The sequence below is a fragment of the Mauremys reevesii genome, linkage group 1 (assembly GCF_016161935.1).
Source record: "Mauremys reevesii isolate NIE-2019 linkage group 1, ASM1616193v1, whole genome shotgun sequence".
NCBI lineage: Eukaryota > Metazoa > Chordata > Testudines > Geoemydidae > Mauremys > Mauremys reevesii.
The window spans coordinates 294,053,928-294,078,065 of NC_052623.1; the positions used below are offsets into that span (position 1 = coordinate 294,053,928).

The 24,138-nt window shown below is 40.1% G+C and overlaps 1 protein-coding gene across 5 annotated transcripts in view; it reads right to left on the reverse strand.

Annotated features, from left to right (window-relative positions):
• Positions 1 to 6,469: 6,469 nt before the first annotated feature.
• The window catches only part of TBC1D15 (TBC1 domain family member 15), a 113,057-nt gene continuing 95,388 nt past the window's right edge, over positions 6,470 to 24,138 (reverse strand). For all 5 annotated transcript variants that reach the window (XM_039499803.1, XM_039499798.1, XM_039499811.1 and 2 more), the window contains 5 exons: positions 17,415 to 17,514; positions 16,860 to 16,957; positions 9,395 to 9,511; positions 8,656 to 8,742; positions 6,470 to 7,843 (listed from right to left, as the gene is read on the reverse strand). In XM_039499803.1, coding sequence (XP_039355737.1) covers positions 7,625 to 7,843; positions 8,656 to 8,742; positions 9,395 to 9,511; positions 16,860 to 16,957; positions 17,415 to 17,514 — 621 coding nt within the window. In that variant the 3' untranslated portion in view covers positions 6,470 to 7,624. The remainder of the gene's footprint in view (positions 7,844 to 8,655; positions 8,743 to 9,394; positions 9,512 to 16,859; positions 16,958 to 17,414; positions 17,515 to 24,138) is intronic.

The window sequence follows — 24,138 nt, forward strand, 5'->3', positions numbered from 1 at the left end:
GATGGCAGTTTGTAGTTTTTACAGAAGTTAGTAGTGGAGGAAAGTTGAGGAAAAAACTAGTCTAACAACTTGCTAACACCTGTGAAAACTATGAACTGCTTTGTCTTTGCTAGGATTTTACCTCAGGTTAGGAAAGAAATGTGTCATCTTAACTAATGAAAACACAGCCTAAGAGTGACCTTAGCTGTTGACCCAAGGCTGTTTAACCTAAACAATCATAGCAATTAGTTACATTTGTTAATAACTTAGTTTAATTATAAATTGGTTTCTTCACATGTAGTCTATGCAGAGAGGGTCAATTAATTTAACTATGTGGACAGTTTGGAAAGTCTGTTTTATTCCATTGTGAAGATTGCTGATGAAAAAAAAAAACAGACTGACAAGCGCTAAATTTCTTAAAAGATCCAATTTTAAATAAAACTCAAATGATAACAAAATGTCCTGTAAATTCTCAGAAAATTCATTCTGTTCCACAGATTAAATGGTATCTTTTTTGAGAGCATACACTATTTTTCATACCAAATAAAGAGGTTAAATCTCTACTTTAATTGCAAAATGGAACTCAAACTTAAGTCTGGAGTTGGGACCAGTGCCTCCATAATACAGCACATCTTAGGGCACTAATCACATTATTACTAAGTTCAATAATACAAAACATATTCTGAATCACAATTCCTTTTCTTTCTTCAACCCCTGCATAAAAATTCCTGATGTCTTCATTGAAGGAACAAATGTTTGCACACTCAAGTGCAATGGTTGCACATATAAATGTCTATTTAAATACTCAGCTGGACATCTGTGCAAGCTATCACTCAATTTGCATGTGCAATCACAGCAATAATTTATCCAAATGCAGGTGCATTGGACAGCGCTTCAGTCTCCTCTTAAAAATGTGTCTTTCAAGGGCCAAGAAGGATTGCCCATTTTAAAATAAATATGATCTTGTGGATCATCTCCCCCCATGGTTGTATAGCCCAATTTCAACCTATTTTTAACTGCATAGAGAATCTTCCCTCCCATCCATGATCACGTAACACCAATGTGGCAAATACAGCAATTTTTTACACGAGACAATAATGTTATGAAAGCATTTAATGTATTCTAGCTATTTTAATGTGTATTAGCATCCAGAGCCATGTGAACATCCAGCTCTCCATGAACCACAGAGGACCACATCTGGGGAAATTCAGTTAGGGCTTGTCTATAGAGCCCTGCAAATCTGTGGATATCCAACCATTTTTGTGGATAACAGATCGGATGCAGATCGGATGCAGGGCTATACTCATTGGTGGCGCCTGGCCCGCAGCATCCAGCTCAGGCAACCCGAGGGGCGCAGCGCACTCGGGGACAGTGGCTAGCAGCCAGAGGCTGGGACTGGGTGGCAGGCCAGAGTTGGGGCTGTCCAGCACTCGCTCAGCACACCACTTCCTGTCCAGCAGTTTGGGCCCCCTCAGGAAGTGCCAGCGTATCTGGCCCAGCCCAGCAGCACTGGCCTTGCTCCCAGTCCTGAGCCTGGACACAGGGACTGGAGTGGGCAAGGCCCTGGCACCTCACTCGTCCACCCCACTGTGATGCAACATGCAGTGCTGCTGCCATGTGCCGTTGCTTGCAAGCCCCTGGGAGCAGCATGCAATGCGGAGCCCCTCCAGCCTCCCTCCTCGCGCCACCCCTTCTTCTTGAGACCCCCTGCGCTGCCCCTTACTTCCAGTCCCCATCCTCGCACTGCCTCTTCCCCCCTCGCCCCCAGATCACTAGCCCTTGTGAGACGGCTTGCTGCTCTGGGTGCAGATATGGATATAGGTAAAAGCCAGCAAGCGGATTGTGGATCGGATTGTGGGTTGATCTTGGTGGATGCAGATTGTATGTGGATCCACATTTTTGTATCCACGCAGGGCTCTACTGGTCTACATGGGGAAATTGACTGGAATAACTATTGTGGACTAAGACATTCAGCTATAACTATTCAAGGATAGCTCCCTTGTGGATGTTATTCTGAACAAAACTCATTTTATTCAGAAATAATGAGTGCCCTTCTAAGCAGAGTAAGTATTCCAGGATAAAATTACTTCTGTTTGGGAACTGTGTCCAGTCACTGTCCCCAGGCAAACAAACCATCAGATGTAATATGACAGCAGTTCTCAGCAAGGGGACTGGGCCCCCTGGGGGATCACGAGCAGCTTTCAGAGGGTCTGCTAAAATAAACCAGAGAGCAGGGCCAGCATTAGACTCATTGGGGCCCAGGGCAGAAAGCTGAAGCCTGAACTCTGCCACCTGAGGCTGAAGCTGAAGCCAGAACAACTTAACGTCATGGGGCCCCCTGTGTGGTGGGGCCCTGAGCAATTGCCCTGCTTGCTACCACTTAACACCAGCCTGGCTTTTAATCTACTAGATATGCAGAAAACCAGTTGTTGTGGCACAGGTGGGCTGTGGAGTTTTTATAGCATGCTGCAGGGGTAAAAGGGGGGGGGAGGGAGTAAAAAAAAACAAGGTTGAGAATGGCTGCAATAGGAGTCTGTAACAAACCACATCATCACTTTCCTTTTAAAAAAAGTGGAATTTAAAAAGCAGTCTGAAAAGGAGCAGGCGGGGGAGGGAGAGAGACACAATCTTTCTTCAAAAAGAACAGGAGTACTTGTGGCACCTTAAAGACTAACAAATTTATTGTAGCATGAGCTACAGCTCACGAAAGCTCATGCTACAATAAATTTGTTAGTCTTTAAGGTGCCACAAGTACTCCTGTTCTTTTTGTGGATACAGACTAACACGGCTGCTACTCTGAAACAATCTTTCTTGCAAGTGATATTTCTCTGATGGGCAATGTCAATCTCCAACTAGATAGGGATTCACTTGCATCACACTTGAACGGCCATGAGCAGCCAGTGAAACTGCAGCATTTTAAAATCTGGTTGTCCCAAAGCTCCTGTTAACATCTCTAGCAGTGAATGCCATAGCACTTAGAATAAAAGGTACTTCTAAGCTGGGATGCAAGTTATGCAATGGGAAATTAATGTGTACTAGAGAACTTGTAGTGCTCACCAGCAGGGTCCATACTGGCCACTTGGTGCATGAGACACTAATTTACACCCCTTTGGTGTGGACTAAAGCACCACATAGACAAGTCCTAAGGATGTAAAGAGCAATCACTATACAAATACAATTAGATCAGAATAATCAACAATGCAACATTAAGTCACTAATTTATCCTTTTTTTGGGGGGGGGGGGGGGAATATGAAAATTTAAAAAAATTCTCCAAGTGGACAAAATCAGTAACAAGATGGGATCTATTAACATTCTTTCAATGCTCAACATCACTGTAATTAACTTACAGTTCAATGCAAAAAAGTTGCTAAATGCAATAGAAATCAGGGAATTGGAAATTATAGTCCTTAAAGCAACCACAACTCTTGTAGCACAAATGTAGCATCTATGCTGTTCAGAGGTATCATTTATGCCAAACCAATACATATTCTCTACTACTGAAGGTGTTTGAGATGCATTCTCTAGCCCCCCTAATGGTGCAAACACAATTGTTTAAAAACCATGTCTGACACACAAACCATCTTCACATTTATTTCAGTTGAATTGAACTAGATTCCAAATTTCAGATGTGTACAGAAAAGTAACGCTCTTCCTCCCACTAATTCATCCTCTCTTTCTGGCAACATCAACAGCTACTATAAATCAAACACTTGAGTAGGTTTAAAGTTTCAAGGAACTGCTGATGTTTCTCCTTTTCCCTATAGCTCTCCTCTTGCCCAAAACAAAAAGCAAACAAAAAGCCAAGAAAAGGCATTTTCAAAACTAGAATAATTTTTTGTATGAGCAGGCCAAAAAACGGCAAATCACCTATTGTGGACAGTCATATAAGTATTGCTATATTATATATTTATAACAGACATAAAAAATGGAGTTAAGGCTGAGAATATTTGTACTTAAACAGTTTTTAAAAAAATATAGTGATATTGTAATTATCCCCAAACCAAGCATTACAAAACCCAAAAATTCGAAGTGAAGCTTACACTTAAAATAAATCCAAAATCATACCACCACCAAATGGTTAAGGCAGTCTGTGGTCTCAGATTAGAGTAATGCATCCTTAAAAATCAGTGATAGGTTTTGCCCCTTCCTGTCTACAGAAGAAGAGTCTACTAATGAGTGATCTTGCAACTGAGCCATCATTGTCATCAAAACACATCCAACAGCTCCAAGCCTTCCAGCAGCTCTTTAGCATCAGCTTAATTCAAGTGCAGACCCTTTTTATCTTCAACACCTCAAAAGTGGCAAAGATTTATCAGTCAATGATTAGGTCATTACAGCAACTGAAAGGCAGAGTTTAACCAAAGAAAGTTGCAACCTTTTTTAATGTTAATATCTTCTGTGTAATAAAAATAAACAATTTAAAAAAATGATTGAAACAATTCAGTCTGAATATATTCTTCCTAAACTTCTAACATACTTACGTTCACCATACTATTCAAATCTTGCTGAGAAAGGAGCAACACCTAGCACAGTTCTAAACCACATTGCAGAAGTTCAACATTTCTTCTGCAACCACCAGCTTTGTTGTTGGCGGCTAAAAAAGGAGGACTGATACCCTAGCTTTCCAATGGCATTTAGTGGAACTCTCAAAGATTGCCTTTCTGTATTTTCCATAAATGTGTTGAAATATCCAAGGATCACAGGACAATCTTTGATCTAAAGATAGGATTTGTTTTACACAACAAGGATGGAACTCTATAGAGAGACTCAATTTACAAAAGAAATTTGAAGGTGAGTTTTCGCAATTCAAGGGGCTTGACAAATTACAGGCTGAAGATATTGTTGTTGCAATTTCAGTAAGGCTTGTTTTAATTAACAAAACACTGGAACCACACAAAGACACTTCAAATATATGATTCTGAGCCAGCAGGACTGAATTAAAAAATAACTGTCATAACACGAGCCCATAGGAAGATCCTAGCATGAGGAAGAATAAACTTAATCCTAGCTCATGAAACAAACACGAGTTCCTTCCATTTCTACCATTTAACATCGAAGATCCAGATTTGTATCCCAAATATATATTTGCAAAGGAGGTTTTTCAACAGTTCATTATATCAAAGTGTTGACAATAAGTTCACAGAAGCCAGGATATGTTGAATTCAGAATTTCATACAATCCTGAACACCTTTGCATTCCTTCCAGCCAGCTCAGCATCAATGGGACATGTTTTAGCACAGTCAGATTGTTTTTAAATTTTGTAATAAGGATAGGTATTACAAAAAGCAAGTAAGTTGGTAAAAGATACTGGTACCTAACGGCAGGGTGAAGATTGGTAGGCCTACCTAATTATGAGACTGAGAAACTGTATTCTTACATTTTAATGAACAGAAAGGCAACTATTATAATTTGGAAAATGTGTGCCTCTTTAGGTTTGAGAAATACATATGCATACAAGATGAACCACACAATATGCCTTTTTTTTTTTAAATAAAATCTTTGTGCATTTGGGAGGGATGGGAACCTGTTCCATTGTGCTTTTTCATGAAAGAAAAACATCACAATAAACCTGCATATTACACTTTGGGGACTTTTTTGGGCAGGGGTGTCTCATGATACAGCATACATGAGATAATGGTGAAGAACTAAGCAAAGCTTGCCATGACAGTCTTCCTACTAAAACTTCAGAGCTTGTGTGTGGTTTAGCCATATTCCCTATATAACATTACTTTCACAGGGTTATTCATGCAAATATTATAGAAATATATTGTGCAAGGTTCTCAGTATTTTGCTCTAGAACATACTAAAGCAGAACTCAGTTAAGTAATTTGATACTTTTAACTCACGTAATATACTAGAACAAATAAAGCATTAGATTTTCCGTTATGTAAAAAGAATTACTCAAAAGGCCAATGCTCAAAAGGGAACAAAGGTTTCATGATGCTTCCAAGCAATTTCCTGTAAAACAGGAAATTAAAGACTGTGGAGATGCTGAGTTCTGAGTTCTTGACTTTTGCTGAATGAGTTTTTTAGTTATTAACTGATGAGAGATAACACACTGATATTAAAAACAAAATCTGTACTGATTCAACTAACCCTTCGCCATGTTTGCTCACAACAGATGTGAGAAGTTTAAATAGGTCTCAAGTCATTGCAATGATTTGCTTTATCTACTGAAGCCTTTTTGTGTCAATTTAAGTATTTGCTTTGGACAGTACCAACATCATTTATAATAGTAAGTTGCTCCAAAGTAGGAGGGGGAAATACTTCCTTTGCCTACTCACTATCAACAATGGCTTTGAGATGAACAATATGTTCTACTCTGAAGAAATCTGATTTCTCCATTGCCCTTCATTACCCACTCAAAACAAAATTTAAGTGACTTGGAAATTGCTATTACCGATGTCCCATCTTCTACTTGTTTTCTCATATCAACAACCAGACAACTAAGTTTTTTCTCTAAATATGATTTAATTAAAAAACACTAAATTGGTTTTGAGGTTTATTTTATAATATGTACAATAGTTGCGAAATAACAATGAATATATTGAATCAGTTATGTTAAATACCACAAGACTTAAGAAGATCATACAGCATGGCATGGTATAAACTCACACTGCCTTTTTCATATACAAAATAACGTTTTATTAAGATCATTGTGATTAAGATTTTCCAAGAGTTTTGTACCTGCTTTTAAATGCCCCAAATAGTCTGACATAGAAACAGTTTAAGTAGGAGTTTACCGATCAGTTAATATACTACTAGCAAATTTAATAAACATCATTGGTAAAGATAAACTTCGCAAGAAATTAATTGTAAAATTACACCAGGTGTAGGACTGATCAGACCCACAAGAAATAGTAATTATTTAGAAAATAGTTTTCAAAAAGAGCCAGGTTGAAATTGTTGTGTATTAATTCGGTCAAACTGACTAATGAACAGTCAAGTTTATTCAAATATTGAAAATATGCCTATTCTTTTAGTATTCACAAATAATTGCTTATGTAGATAGTATATATATGTGTAAGTGAAGAGATGTTAAATGTAAAAAATATATTGTTTATCCATTCCTGGGGTACACAAAATTCAGTATCTGGACATTAAACTGCATAAGTCAAAACGTCCATTTCAAATGTACATTCAAACAGCAACAAATATTTTTGTAAACATTTGAAAAGGAAAAACCTCTGTTCATTTACAAAATGTTCCTCTTCTGGAAATCACCATCTTTTCAGCATGGAAATGCTGTACAGGAGCTTCAGTTCACCCATTTTGAATCTGATCAAACCAAAGAATCACCAAAGCTCAGAATAATAAGTCAAAACTCAGCAGATGCATCGTTTCCAAATCACCCACCTTGTAACTATTAGCCATTTCCAGTTCATCACCAAATAAAGAAATGCACTTCGCTACAAAAATAGTAGGAATGTTATTGAAAACAAAAGGCTATTTTGGTAGAAGTAACTACAAAAATAATTAGGTCAGGTCATGTTGTAAAGCTTTAATGCAAGAGCATTACAGTACAGAATTTCTTTCCAAAACCTTAAAGCTTAATCAAACACCAAATTTTAAACATCCACCTCTCAAGTGCTTGAAAAAAAGAGCTGCAGTAAAGTGTCTCTTCAAGAATTTAACCAAATGTAATTATGTAGGTGTCAATCTTTGGGCACTGTGCGTCACAGCCATGTGTTGTGTGTTATCTCTTGTTCCGTTGGCAGCAGTTACAGGCATTGAGATATTTTGATATGTTGATGCAGAACGACTCATCACAGTAACACTTTCATCTTCTCCAGTGTCCGAATCTGGTGTTGTAACAGCACTGGTCTCCATCCCCAGGACCTCACAAACTGCTTGAGGCAATTCCTATGAGGAGGAAACATTTATCATTTTATTTTTTATTCTAACAAACAAATTAAATTGAAGAGTTAATTGAAACACATTAGCAAGCATATTACTCTTAATGACTTCTTGAAAGCACTTATACAAATAAAGTCTAATCTGTAGTGAAAATATGTTTAAATATTAATTTTGCATAAGAGTTGATTATTTTCAAGAAAACTGCCAGCTGCTATCTTTGCTCCCTGAAAAGATCTTTAAAGCTGATAGGGAAACCTTTATCCCACAGTCTAAATTATATTCATGTAATTATTATCTGATTAACATTGCTATTCATATTTGCTCTGAACCCAAAGTATAAGTCAAATCAAATGAACCATTATAAATTTCATAACACTGCCTAAAACTTTTTCCACCAATCTATCAATACACAACTTTTCAGCACACACCAAAACTAAGTCTACGTGCTTTTAGTCCAGTAGGCAGCAGGGTAACTCAGACTCCCCTCTCATCGCTCCCCACACATCGAAAGACAATTCACCTGTATACCAGCTAATCTAACCTGAATAAAGTAAAAACAACCTACCCAAGAGCAAAACTCCAGCTTTTTTCTCACAGTAATACACTTTTGATACCGAATGTACAACTCTTGCCTAGACAGGTGCATGAAGCTTTTATAAATATCTAATCAAAGGCTGACAGCAGATTCCCATCACATCCAAAATCTGAACTATTTCAAAAGGGACTATTTCAAAACTATACGTGTATATGAATATGGACAACTATGTATTTTTTTTACTGTCTCGAATACTCATCAATATACTTTAAAATAACTTTACCTTGCAATTCATCATCTGGATAGAAATTGCTTCCGCTTTACAGAGTATATCTTCCACATCAATTTTCATAGACAGTTCATTGATATGCTAAAAATATATTCACAAAAAATAAGAATGGCAATCAATAGATTAGAAAAAATATGCTGTTGCATTAAAATAATATTCTCCTCTATTGTAAGTGCCACATTGGAGATTAAGGAGTCAAACCTGCAAAATGCTCAAAACACTGCACATGGATTGATAAACGGGAGCTGAATGTGCTCAATATTTCATAGCAATTGGTCAGCATTTTATAGGATTCTTAAAATGAGTCCATATCAGTGTTACTTATTCTAATGTAATATACAATAGCATATCACATCAGACAACCCTAATTCACAGAGCTGAAGAGGTAATAATAAATAAATTTATAGAAGATGAAGTAACAATGATTTAGATTTATGCAACTTCCTAGGTGGTTTAAAAAGAGTAAATACTAATATTCTATCTACTAGAGTGAAAATATTATTGACACTTATTAACCCAACATTAGAGGTTTAACCTCTTAATATAGGTGAAAAATTACTGATCCATAATTATATTTGTTGGGTTGCCTTGCCCCTTAAAGAGTTCTGGAATGAAGTAACTATAACCACTCAGGAGACACACTGTACATCGACATCCTTTTTCAGTGTAGAACCAGCAAAGAATCCATTCAAAGGGTTAGTTTACACCTAAAATTAAGAACCTCAGCAGATACCTTTAGTATTTCATTAAAACCATAATGCTTGTCCATTATTTGCTGCTTTTCAGATTCCAGGATAGCACAACAGATGAGAAGATGAAAATTCTGGCAAGGCAACTCTGTCCACATTACCTGTTAAAATATTAAAACGGCTTTTGAAATTGGAAATGAGAATTTATGCCTTTCTTCTGAAGAGCAAGAAAGACATTGAAGTATAACAACTTTTCACATTTAATAATAATATAGCTTCAGTATGCCTTCTGAGCCTAACGATTTAATTAAAAAACAAGCTCCTTTTTTAAACCAATTAAATATTCCTATCACTGGCTGAAAAACACTTATGATAAATAAGTCTAAGTAGTTACATGCCCAGTTCAAGACCATCGGTCCGCTGAGGATGTCTATGATGGATACTATCAAGCCCAATATGCTTTCATGGTCTTACTGATGCCTGCTGGCTGTCCTAGTTCAGGAAAAAAATCTCTTACTCAAACAAGAGGACAGGTAATTGTATACAAAACATTTATGAATTCTAATAGTTTTCCATGGCTTGACAGGTCTTGGTATAAAGCCTGGAGAATCCAGCAAATTGGCAGAAACGCTTACTGTGCTTTCAAATCTTTACAAAAGGTTCTTATAAGCCAAACCGCCCCTCCATCCTCACCCCACCACTCCATAACAACAAGCCTGCAGTCAAAGAGCACACATGCCAAATAATGGCTCACTGCTTCAGGTTAAATACTGATCAAAGAAATCAACAGAAAAACCCCTTACTGAGTTCAGTGGGACCAAGATTTGGCTCTTTGAACACCGTACACTTATAATTATGATGGCTTCATTTTTACATTAGGAGTGGCAACTAAAAGAGTAGATTATAACAATTGTTTGAGAGAAGGGGAAAGCTGGGAGTCAAGGGAGTAACCCGTGACCACCCCCACATGACCCCACCCCTAGCCCAGAACCCCTACACTCTCCCCATCCCATCCCTTCCCACCTTATCTGGGGAGGGCCAGGGTAGGATGTGTCTGGCCTGGCTGGAGCTGTTCCGGCAGGCTGGGCAGCGTGGCTACAGCCTGCTCTGGCAGGCCAGACCAGGCGGCCTGGCCACAGCATGTTCCAGCAGGCTGGGCCGTCGTGCTCCGACAGGCCTGGCGGTGTGGCCACAGCCTGCTCTGGGGGGCGGGGCCGAGCAGCAGACTGCAGCCTGCCAGCCCCCGAGCTGTAGTTGCTTTGGAGACTGTGGGGAGAGCAGCATGGACAGAAGTGGAGAGACTCTGGCCTCGCCTCTTCCCTTCTGGCTCTGCTAGCTGTGCTGCCTCTCCTTGCTCCCTCTGTTGGGGGGAGGGGCTGTGTCCCATCACTCCCTCTCTATATCCATTCCTAAACCGACCCCCTTCTCTGGTGCTTCCCTTTTTTACTAAAAAAATTCAGCTTATAAACGAGTATATATAGTAATTTAAATCCCTCACTTTGTATGGATAATTGGGATTATGTTTTCCATTGTGAATTAATTTGCATTTATCAACACTGAATTTCATCTGCCATTTTGTTGCCCAGTCACCCAGTTTTGTGAGATCCCTCTGTAACTCTTCACAGTCTGCTTCGGGCTTAACTATCTTGAGTAATTTTGTATCTGCAAATTTTGCGACCTCACTGTTTACCCCTTTTTCCCGATCATTTATGAATATGTTGAACAGCACTGTCTCAGTACGGATCCCTGGGGGACACCACTATTTACCATTTATTCTTTCTTCCTACAGCACATGAAGCTATTGATTCATGAACTAATGTCCTGCACCCAGCATTTCTAAGGTAAAATATACTACTCTCAAAACATAAATCAAACTACTTTCACATTTTTATCAGAATTTTCTATACATCTTAAACTGATAAAATGTAACCTGTATCAAACAAATGCTAATTATAAAGGATGGTGTATACAGGGCTTTTTTAGTACTTTTTTTTTTTACAATTTTTTTTTCTTTTTTACAATATTTCCATTTTGTATGCAAATGCAATATGAGAACATTCCAACATTATACTGGTAAACACTGAAATTATGTACTCAGGTGTAACCTAAACTTTTCTACAAAAAATGTCACTATACATATATACATGAATGAGTCAATTTGAAAAGACAGCTTGTTAGCGCTATCCCATTCCAAAAGTTTTAGAAAGATGTGTAAGCTCTCTTCCAGCTTACTTTGAAGAAGTTGCTCAATTATTAAAATTACACAATAAAAATGGAAAGAAGTAGTACTTTGGTGCTGAATGCCCTTTCACACAATTCTATTGCATGTTAAAATATTTTTGCACAGTATACTTTACTTGACTAGTTCAAGTAAGAACTCTTTCACTCAACCTACTGTATTTAGTTATTACAGGAGCATGAAAAAATAGGTTTATTTCATGGTTATAAGGTGATCTTCAAGCATTTAAGGTAAGGAGAGCCTGTCAGCCTTAAACTCATAGGTAATTCAGAGGTACAGCAGACCTTTCAAATTGCTGTAAACACCTGTTGCATTTAATTTTACTACCCTATAGATCTCACTTATATGTTGTGGCAAGCTTTATGAAGGATATTCAGCTCTATACAGGAACATGGGAATTGTTATAATGGATCATTAGTTTTATGCTGTTACGTCCAGAAATCAATAAAGTCCTAAAGCGAAGGCAGACATTTACTAGGCCAGTTAAACAATACTATATTTTGGTGGGAAGAGAAGACTGGTAGCAGGGAAAAGGCATAAGCAATTCCTTCTTGAAACCGCTTGGTGCTCTGTTTGTGCCTTTGATACCAAGGGTTTGATATTATAAGTAATTTCTATCTTAGCTAGCACAATTATAGTTTCTACTCTATTTAAGATTCAGGGTCACTGCTATTGAAGCTAAAATAATAGTCTATTTTATTCTTGCACAACTGTCATTGCAATGCACACAGCCCTTCACTAGAACTGCATAAATATGAGTGATATCCAAACCAAATCACTTAAAAATGTTTAATTACAATGCAATTAACCTTGAAAGTTTCATTTCACTAAGCCATGACAGACTAAGAATCTATTTCAAATATCTGATACTCCATTTTGTAATTAACCTCAATTCATTCTTTAAAAAGAAAATGAAAAAAGATTGATAAATATTACAAACTGTATCAAAGTGAATTGCATGCAGAGTCCACTTTTCTAATTTTCTTTTAATTCTGCTGTTCTCACACTATAAAATAAACACACATTGACTGCCACGCAAGGATGTTGCTAGCAATCAAATCATTGCCCACCCATCTTCAATATACTCATAACTTTCCATGGTATTATTAAGGTCCTAATTCATTTGCAATATTGCGGAAATTGTGGATTCTGAAGTATTAGGATTTCACCGCAATTTTGCTTTAAATTAGCGCACTTCGCATAGTCCACAATTTTACGTACATTTTGAGGTTTACAACACACTTTTTCCCCCTACTAGTACATTAAATAATCTTGGAGAGTTTTGGGTAGGGCCTTAACCAGGGCGGGGCAAGCAGGGCAGCCGGCCAGGGTGCATAGCTGGAGGTGGTGGGGGTCAGGAAACGGTGTGGAAAAATGGCTAAAAATGGTAGGGGGCAGAGCCCTGCAGCGGGCATGGTATTGCCATTCTTACCTTCTGTGCTGCTGCTGGCAGCAGCGTCACTACCTTCAGAGCTGGGCAGCTGGAGAGCGGCAGCCACTGGCCAGATGCCCAGCTCTGAAGGCAGTGGTGCCAACAGCAGCAGCGCAGAAGCAAAGGTGGCAATATCATGCCCATTGCAGGGCTCTATCCCCTACTATTTTTGTTTTTTTTAATCATTTTTCTACACACACACCCTTCCTCCCCATGCTCCTCTCTGCCCCCAGCTTTGCACCCTGGATGGCTGCCCCACATGCCCTGCCCTGATCATGGCCCTGTAGTTGCACCAAACTGTCTGGTTATCAAAAAAAATCTGAAGACATAACATAATAGTTGAGTCTTCATATCATTCCAGCAAATTTTTCTTAAACAAATACATCTACTGTGGCTTTTCCAAATTACTGCTATTAATAAAGGTCCATTATTACTTTGCCGTGATTTTCCATGTCTTGTCCGCAATTCAGCCACAATTAATTGAAGATCATCCCGTGATTCAGGTAGGGTCTTAATCATTATATATAATTAATCACTAATATAACAGGTATAATGACTATTAACAGAGATCTAGCAGCATGTTAAAAGGAATACAGAGCAGAAAATGTCACCTCCAGGAATTTAAAATTGTACACCAAACACAAATGATAGACATCAGCCTACAGTAAAGACGATGGAATCCTATCAAAATACAGCTTTGGTTAAAGATCTACTGTCAACTTGAATAGTTTAAGTTTACATTTCTTTTAAAAATGTGGTTTTTCTAATAGAAACCCCTTTAAACCAGCTATATTGAATTTTAAAAATATATTTTAAAGAAGAAGTTTTTATAACAGTTTTTCTGCTCCATGTTGAAATCTTATAGGGCCTGATCCAACTACCATGGAAGTATTGTTGACATCCAGAAATTTTATTGGGAACAGAATAAAGCCAAGAGAGCAAATGAATGTGCTGGGGCTTATCCCTATCCTATCCATGTACACAGCTGCTAGCTGCTGCCTCCGTTCCAGACTTCCTGTTGTTCTTTCTGATAACAAGTCTTTCACAAAGCATGGAGAAGGGTGTACACATGAGCTCCTCCAAGGGAGTGCATGACAGTAAGGTTACATACTAGTGGATGTGAAAGGAAGTGAAACCAACTAACAAAAATTAAACTGAGCATATACAAGTGCTATCAAAATGAACAATCTCAAAAAAAATGAGAACAAGGCTTCCCCCCACCTTCTGACTTTTCAGATACAGTCATCTTAGGGGTTACTTATGTCCACTGCTACCTCACTAGGTATGAATATTTGTAATAAGTACTAACACAAAAGTCCCAGTTCACCACTGTCATTCAAGTCTTAGGTCATCTGAGTTGTACCAGCATAAAATGGGTTTAAACACAGTGGTGAATAAAGCCCTTACATGTGTTCAGTACATATTGCAAATACCCATGACGTAACAGTGGAATGGTCCAACTCTGCTAAATCACACTTCTGTCTGAAAATACTGCATTTACTGTAGACAAGTAACCCCTACTTTTACTGTATCTGAAAGAAGTTTGACTTAAGAAATTGAGTATTTTTCCTGTTTACATTGTACATTTGACAGCACTCTATTTTTGTATCAGTAGAATGGCATGGGTATAAAACTGGAGTGATGTAGTGGTGAATCAGGCTCTAACTTTCTAAAAGAAAGGCATTAATCTTCAGATGGAGGAAATGTTGGCATAAATGCCACAACCTGATTAGATGTTAAATGGGTTTTTGAACATTTTAAAAAGCAAACTAAGCATGTGATTTTTAGCTCCACTTTTCCTGGTAACGAAACTGAAAAATAATGTTTGTACCACATTTTTTTAAGATGCACTGGAGGGACCCAACAGATTATTTTAGTAGGATTCCACCAATATCTTAGATGTCTTTATTCATTAGTTGAAAGGGTTTAGAATAGCAAAAAAATAATCACTACAGAAAGTTAAAGTGTGTGTGTGTGTGTGTGTGTGTGTGTGTGTGTGTGTGTCTGAATATATATATACCCACACACACACACACACACACACACACACACACACACACACACTCTTAATATTTAGATATGATATAGAGATGTTATACAAAACTGACATAAAACGTCAAACCAATAATTAGTAATACCAAGTTTCATATTCCTCTACAGACTTTTTAGGAATATCTGTACGTTTATATAGTTCATTTGGAATCAACAGTGCTCAAAATGGTATTATCCTGAACTAGATTTCTCCCGATTAAATTTTGAGAGTCTGATCTTACAGCCTCTTTGTACAACACATTGAAGAAAATGATAGCAGCGGTGTCATAGCATAGCATAGCTCATAGCACACAACTTAATGAAGATGTTATTGAGGATATATTGAGGATATATTAAAAAAACCACGAAATATGAGACACAGTGTAAAACTGCTACATCAGAACAGCCTGTTGGGCCACTGCCTGGTAACCTGCCTCTGCCGATGCTTCAAAAATGGTGGGGTGAGAAACCTCAAAAAAAAAAAAAATAGCAAGTGTACAGTGTTACAACATTGGGAAGAGAAAAGGAAAGAGGTTGGAAAAAGCTACTTCCAAACTCCTCTTTTGTGATCACCTTATGCCATGGAATAATAGGCTAAATTATTTTATATTTGTGAATTGTGGTTCATTAGTAAATGTTATTTATAAAGTTATCATTTGACATTCTGATGAACTATTTGGCTCAATAACCTCTTAAGGCAGAAAACTCCATAGGCTGACTTTACATTGGCTAAAAATGATTTCCGCTTTGCAGTTTTAAATTTACTGCCCTTCCATTTCTTTGAATGACTCCTTTTTCATTTGTGGGATAAAGTGAATAAAAAGTGTCAAATCAGTTTTCATTGTAATAATAACTGTATATATCTCAATCCGGCTGTCCTCATTTGTTTTCTGTTTCAGGCCAATTATTCAGTTTTATGTACTATCTTTCTATTGCCCACCCTTCTGCTTTGTGCCATTAATTGAGCCATTTTATTTATACTGTCTGAACCTTTTCTATTATCTACTATACCCTTTTTGAAGTAAGTTGATTATATATTTGGGGTAAGATCATGCTAACATTTAATGTGGTGTTGTATTTTATTTTGTATTCCTCACTTTTAAAAATTATATTCAAGATTTTAAATTAGTTTAATTGGCATCATCAGGATCATTCCTAGACCACCTCAGCCCACAATAGTATCCTACTAGCTCAGAGTCCATCAGTATTTCCATTTTTCCAGTAAGCATTGTCTTATATTAATCTACAGATTTCTGGCATTGTGCAGCCCAATTACCCAGACTGATTAGATTCCCCCAACAGTATTTTAACCCCCACCTCCACTTGGATTAACTTAGTTAGCTTTGTGTTGAAAGCAAGTTTCCTTGTCTCACTATTCACTTCATCAGACATGTCATTTATAAAAATATGGAACACATTTAACCCCAGTACCAATTCTGGGAATGCCCCAATAGACTTTTCACTCTTCTGAGAAGCAGCCATTTATTTTGTCTGTTTCCTATAACCTAACCAGTTTTTCAACCCTGACCTGAGCATTACCAGAGCATCTGTGGTTATTTTCCTTAAGAGTCTTTTCTGATGGATCTTGTCAAACACGTCTTGAAAAGCCAAGTAAATTATATCCATCATATCACTCCAGTATTACAGTGTAACTTTGAAAGTCTTCTTATAGGTCAGAGAGGCATAATTTATCTACAAAATCTGTACTAGTTTGTCCACATCACGTCAGATTTAGCCCATTGTTTTACTACTCTGCCTTTGATTTTGCTTTGAATCATCTTCCATAAATATCTAACTATGTTCTTACCTCCCATAATCGAAGAATATCTTGAAAGCTAAATTCTCTTTTAAATCGGATCAGAAGCCATCGGAAGCAAAAATAAAGGTATCCCGAGTCTTGAGATTCTAGGAAAAGAATGTTACATTTCTTATGAACATCAAACAAAGAAAATATGCATCTTATAGGGCTGTTAGTTTTACAAATTGATGGCAGGATAAGTCTCCAATAAAGTCAGTGGGAAGTTCTGCTTAAATATCAATGATGTAGGCTCTGTTATATTTTGCTATCCATGAAAAGCAATTAAAAAACCTATTAATTTTTTTTAATTTGAATATTTATTGTTCATTTAGGACAACAGCGTACCTAGTGATACATTAAGGACTCTGCACTCTAGGGCTCAGAGAAATAAAACAGTAAGTTTCTTTTCTTTCAAAGGCATTGTACTAAAGCCAAATTATTAGAATGTGGCAGTCCTGCATTAATCATGTAACAGATTCATGTTGGAAAAGTGTTTAAGGGTCCTTTAGAATTGCTATGCACATCTCTCTAAAAGTAAGAAGTTGTTTGAGTTATTACACGTACCTAAGTAACTGCAAAATCCACTGTCTAGCAAGCGAAGCAAAGTACTCAGTTGAATTAGCTGTGTCTTCATACCCTGCATTTGTTCCTCAAAGTTCTCGTGCTTGATGGGAAATAATTTAGCACTCTGTCAGGTATTGATACTGGTAAATAGTTCACTAGGTCAAATACTGTTATAAACCACAAAACTATGATTAGTTTACATGCAAGTTAAATTAATTGTCCTGGTAACAGAAGGTCTGACCCTTTAACTGTTTCACATACTAAGCGTTTAAAAGGACGGAGCCAAGATCTGGTAAATTTTTGCCTTCAATTGGAAGCTTAAAGCAATAAACAGTGACTCTCTGGCTCAGGGATATTTTTACTTAATCTTCCACAGTCATACTTACACTGCAACTTAGAATCATAGACTATCAGGGTTGGAAGGGACTTCAAGAGGTCATCTAATCCACCCCCCAATCCCCAGACAGATTTTTGCCTCTATCCCTAAGTGGCCCCCTCAAGGATTGAACTCACAACCCTGGGTTTAGCAGGCCAATGCTCAAACCACTGAGCTATCTTAGATACAAGATTTGGTGTGAATAAATTCATCTGCCTCCAAACTGGAGCTAAAGAGTTGTAGGCAGGAATAGACAGACTAGAGAAAATTATTAAAATGTTATCAGAGGACAACTGAGGGTATTTTATTCTAAACCATTGTATTTGTGTTTCACAACATCCCATGTACAAAGTTGTTCTTGGAAATGAGCACTTGTTTAAATTAATAAAAATTATATTACCCTACAAGAGCTCAGGCATGTACAAAATTCATTTTTGCAGTATATTATATATATAACAACAGTCATTCTTTATGGACCAGACCCTCAACTCCATCACTGTTGTGCCCAATCCAGCAGGACAGAAGAGGAATTTACACACCTTGTGCAGTAATGATGGTTCTTCAAGATGGGTGTTCCACACTAGGTGTGTTTGCATCCCTGCACTGCTGATCATTGAACTTTGGTAGCAGCATCTGTTCAGCCCACACATGGGCTGTGCCCCCACCTTGTGCTCTGCCATGAGGGTAACCAGCCTTGCGCAGGCAAACCCTCCTCAGGTTTCTTTTCTACCACAGAGTCAATAATGAGAACTCCAGAGGGGAGGAGAGTGGGTCATGGAGCACCCATAGAGAGACACATCTCAAAGAATCATTGTTACAGCACAAGGTGAGTAACTTCCTCTTCTTCAAGTATTGTTCCTAGGGGTGCCACACTGTAGGTGACTCCCAACCAGTATCCCAAATGGGAAGCTAGGACTTCGGAGTCGAGTTTGCTATAAATGATAATACTACAGGGCTGAATCTAGCATCGACATCAGAGTCCCCCATGAGGGCATAATGTTTTGCAAAGGTGTGTGCAGATGCTCATGTAGCTGCTCTGCAGATTTCCAGGATAGGGACATGCTTGAAGAAGGTGACTGAGGAGGAAACCGATCTTGTAGAGTGTGTATGGATTGTAGATGGAGGTACTAAACTGTGAGCCTGATAACAGAGTTTGATGCAGTTCGAGACCCATTCAGAGAGTCTCTGGGCTGAAATCATGATGCCTTTAGACCTATCTGCAATGGAGAGAAAGAGCTTATGAGATTTCCTAAAGGCCTCTGTCCTGCCAAATAGAAAGCCAAGGCTCTCCTTATGTCAAGTGTGTGTAGAATGGCTTCTCTATTATCCTGGTGAGGTTTGGGATAAAAGGTAGGGAGATGAATGTGTTGATTCATGTGAAAGGTGGAATTCACCTTGAGGGTGAACTTTGGGTGTGGTTGGAGCATGACTTTGTCAGGAAATAACACTGTAAAGAGTTGCGCCGTAACAGCCACTATCTCTCCTATCCTACTCATTGAGGTGATGGTGACTAGAAAGACCGTGTTCATTGAAAGGTGCATTACTGAACAAGTGGCCATAGGTTCGAAGAGCAATCTGGTCAACCCTTTTAATACTCAAGTCAGGTCCCATGGTGGGGTAGAATGTCTGGGTTGGAGAAAGATTTATTATGCTTTTAAGGAACCTCTTTGTAGTTGGGTGTGAGAAAACTGAGTATCCTCCTATCTGTTGATGAAAAGTTGCTACTGCCGCCAAGTGTACCTTTAGTGAACTAACAGAGACTCATGATTTCTTAAGAGTCAGTAAATAATCTAAGACTAGTGGCAGAGTAGTCGATGTTGGGTAATTCCTCTAGAATGGCACCACATCTGAAATCTGGCCCACTTTTGTAGATAGGTATGACAAGTAGTCACTTTCCTGCTGTGTAGTAACACTTCCTGTAACTCCTCAGAGCAGGATATCGCTATATGCTGGAACCATGAAAAAGCCAGGCTTTGAGCCGTAGTATCCATAGGCTGGGATGGAGACTGCATCCTTTGTTCTGCGAGAGAAGGTAAGGAGTGGGTTGAAGAGTGATCGGTGGACACATTGCCAGTTGTGACTGTTAAGGGTACCACATCTCTCTTGGGTAGGTAGGAGCAAATCACTATGACATTTGCTCTTTTAACTCTTTATTTTCAACAGGACTTTCAGCAAGAGAGGAAACAGGGGAAGGTGTAAAGAAGGCCTTTGTCCCATGAGAGGAAGAGAGCATCCCTCAAAGAGTGCTGTCCGAGGCCTGCTCTGGAGCAGTATTGCGAGCGTTTCTTGTTCTGGTAAGTGGTGAACAAGTCTATTGGTGTGACCCCATTATTGGAGTATGTTGTAGAGTATCCAGGGCTGGCCTTAGGGGAAATGGCACCCTGGGCGAACTTGTATTTTGGCACCCCCTATTACTCCTGCCCCATGGGCTCGCTGGGCTTCCTCCACCCCCCACCACCTCTGGGCTCTGCTGCCTCCCCAGATGTTGAATTTGTGTTGAAAGATGTCAGAGCTCAACCCTGGCACAAATTAAGCACTGGCAGGGCCGCCTGATACCAGCGGGTGCTGGCCAGGTGCCCAGCTCTGAAGGCAATGCCACCGCCAGCAGCAGCGCAGACTTAAGGGTGGCATGGTATATGATGTAATGCCACCCTTATGTCTGCGGTGATGCTGTGGCTGTTGGTGCCTGGTGCTCAGCATGTGGCTCAAGGCGGGCTTCATGCTGTCACATGGGGGGCTGCATCTTGCCAGAGCCGATGGCACTCCTGGCTCGCCAGGGCGCCATTTCAGATTGGGGGGAGAGGGGGAGACAACTTTAACTATGATTCCAGGGGATACTTAGGCACCTGAAAACTCTAGGGTTTTTTGCAGATAATTTAGAAATTAGCTGTTGATTTCCCCATACACAGAGAAACCCATAAGAATATTTCCATTAGTAACAACTGACATTTACAGATAGGGAAAGCAAGAAAAATGCTGCTTGAGAACTTGTTAGAATCAAAATTCAGTAATATAAACTTCTGAATTAGGATTGTTACTAATGTACTATTGAATGAATAGTTAAAACAACAAATTATTTCTGGTTTTAGGATATTTATTTTGCATATATTGACATGTGATATTGACACTTAGTGGTTTGTACAGTACTGTTGTAGTCATGTTGGCACCAGGATTTGAGAGCCACAAGGCCAGTGAGATACTATATTTAATTGGCCCAACTTTGGTTGGTGAAAGAGCCAAGCTTCAAACCCCACAGAGCTCTTCTCCAGGTCTGTGGAGCTCAAAAAACTTGTCTTTTACCAACCAGAGTTGGCCCAAACAAAGATATTACCTCACCCACCCTGTCTCTCTGTTTGTGTTTTAACAGCTTTAAAGTTTGAACTCTTCGAATCTCAACTTCTACTGACATTAAAAAATTATCTGACCTTCCCCCATAATTTCCCACAACTGTGGAAAATTAAAAATGAACATACAAAAAAGCTTAAAAATAAACAGATATCATGTAAAGTAATAAAATAAAAATTGCATTCTATCAAGCCTATTTATAAATTACCAGAGCAGCAGGGTTGAGAACCGGGGTGGGAGGGAGGCATGAAGGGGCAGAGCCTATCCCCACTAGAGTCATCTCCCAGTTTAAAGGCCTGAAACTGTGTGATTGTGATTTAAATTGTACTCACACTAACAGCAGGAACCCAGCAACTTCCAGAGAATGAAGGAGGCTTGCAGGATATGGGATTAAGTCAGAGATGGGAATAAAGAAAGGAGTTTCTTTATTCTTGATGTGGTATAGAAATGTGCAAAGCACTTTCCCTAACAGCTTTGACAAGGCCCTGCTCCAAGGAATTCCAGTATACTGATAAGTACAACTAGTGAAAAAAGTTAAAATAAGAGAGCCTGAGAGTGAGGATAGGCAATCAGGATTGAAAGAAAGGGAGATGGGTTTTAAAGAGGTCACAGCAGAAAGGCACCACCTACTTAATTGCTGATCTGCCATTAAAACCAAACTACAGAACCACTGTGTTGGGAACCTCCCTGGGATAAGGCACAGTGCAGTGAGTCAGCATGCTGCTCCCCTATCCACTGTGATGCCCATTCCCACTCCTGTTCAGATGGAAGGGGGGAGAGGCACATGGGGGAGCTGATCTCACACCCATTTATCTCCTGTGCACCTGCCTGCCTGACTTAGGGGAGGCAGCCCACTCCTGGGACCAGGCGAGTGAAGCTTCTGAGCCAGGGGAGCAGAGATGATCCCTACCCCCCCACCCCACACCCTCTCCCTCATTTCCCCTGTGGGAAAGCAACTGTTCCTCCCCTACCTCTCCCTGGGAGCTGCTGCAGCAGCCCTTCCCTACAGCTCCCAGCTATTTGGTGCAACTGCTGTTTGTTTGCCTCCTGGTCCCAGGCTCCAGAAAGTGGGCAGGGTTGGGGGGCTTGGCAGGCAAACCCCAGTAGAAAACTGGGGGAGAGGAGGGGGAAATGTGACCCTGCATGCCCCCTCGCATGCGTCACCTCTCTGCAGGGAAGGGATGGGAGCAGGTTTCAGCGTCCCGATTAGCATGGTGCTCTGCAGCATAAGTGTGCACTCTCCTATCTGCGGGAAGTGCTGGGGGGAAAAGCCCTTTCTTGGACAAGTGTGGGGCTCTTAGAGGACGATAGTGCATGTCTACCCCCACCACAACCTATATAGCAGGGAGGCTGCTCCAACCCTCCAGCCTGGACACAGAGGCAAGCTGCTGGAGCACACACCCCTCCTTCTTCCCTCCCCCAACTTCCGCCACTCATCCCAGAGATCAGATTGGGAGCCTCTTCCAGCCCAGCCCCACTCCAGGCATGGCTTCGAAGGGGGCCCTCTGTCCCAGGAGAGTGGGGAGCCCTAGACACCCATCCCTGCTCTCACCCGCAGAGTTACCTGGCTGAGTGCCTAGTCAAGTTGCAGCTTGGATCTGCCCTCTGCAGTGCTGCATTTCTCTCCCCTAGTTGGCTGCCTGCCTGCCTGCCTCCCTCAGCCCAGCTGGCTCTTGGTCGACAGGGCAGGTCATGGGGAGAGAAGGGGTTATCAAACTGCGCCCCCTTCAGTATGTTGCCCTGGGCCGGCGCCCTGATGAAAGGTTGGCCCTGGGGGTATCACCAAGTCTATCTCCCATTTAAGGTTGTGTGGGACCTTGTGGCCAAGACTGCTGCTGTTGTGTTGTGCACTCCCGGCAGGTAGGCTGCTGATATGGTAACACTGTGGGAGATGCACCAGTTCCACAGCTTTAGTGCTTCCGTAAAAAAGGAGGGCGATCTGGCGGTCCCTTGATGATTTATGTAGTACATGCACGCTATGTTGTCCATTGTGACCTGCGTGCGCATGCCTCTGATCAGTGGGAGGAAACACGTGCATTCCTGACTGCTCTGAGCGCGAGGAGGTAGATGTGAAGACATCTCAGAGAGCAACCATTTACCCTGTACTGTGAGGTTGTTGAGATGTGCGTCCCACCCTATGAGGGATGCATTGATGGTGAGAAATGGAGGAGGAGGCGGCTGCACAAATGGCATCACCATGCAGACATTTGCTGGGTTTTTCTACCAATTCAAAGATTGTTTTATCTTGGTGGGTAGAGATAGTGGCTTGTTTAGGTTGTCTTTGTTCAGTCTGTAAACCAAGCTGAACCATGACTGGAGGCATTTCGTAAGAAGTCTGGCATGAGCTATCACAAAATGTGTCCATGGCCATGTGTCCCAGAAGCTGAAGGCAATGTCTGGCCAATATCTGAGGGCTGGTTTGCACTGTTTCTATAAGCGTGTAGAAACTGAGCAATCTGTGTTATAGAAGGAGCGCTCTCACTTGGACAGAGTCGAGATCAGCTCCTATGAATTCTAAACTCTATACTGGGGTTAATGTCTATTTTTGTACGTTGATTTGTAGGACTAGTTTTCTGAATAAATCCAAAGTCGTATGGGTAACCTGCTGAGCTTTGTCGAAGGAGTGTGCCCTGAGGAGACAGTTGTCCAGGTAAGGGTAGATCATGATCCTCTGGAAACGTGGATGGGTTGCCACTACAGAGAGGACCTTGGAGAATACTGTGGGAGCCAACAAGAGGCCAAAAGGGGAGTTCTCTGTACTGGTAGTGGTCCTGCCCTAGTGTGAAGTTAAGATATCATCTGTTGATGGTATGACTGAAATATGGAAATAAGCATCCTGGAGGTAGAAGGCCGAGTACCAGTCTCCCTGTTCCAACGCTGAAATAATTGTTGCTAAAGTGTCCTTAGGTAGCCTAACGTGTTCTTCTGGGATGGTACCACGTGAGCTCTGGGTTCCGCATTTGGATGGCTTCGGTACTGTCAGTACCGATGATACCGAATGAA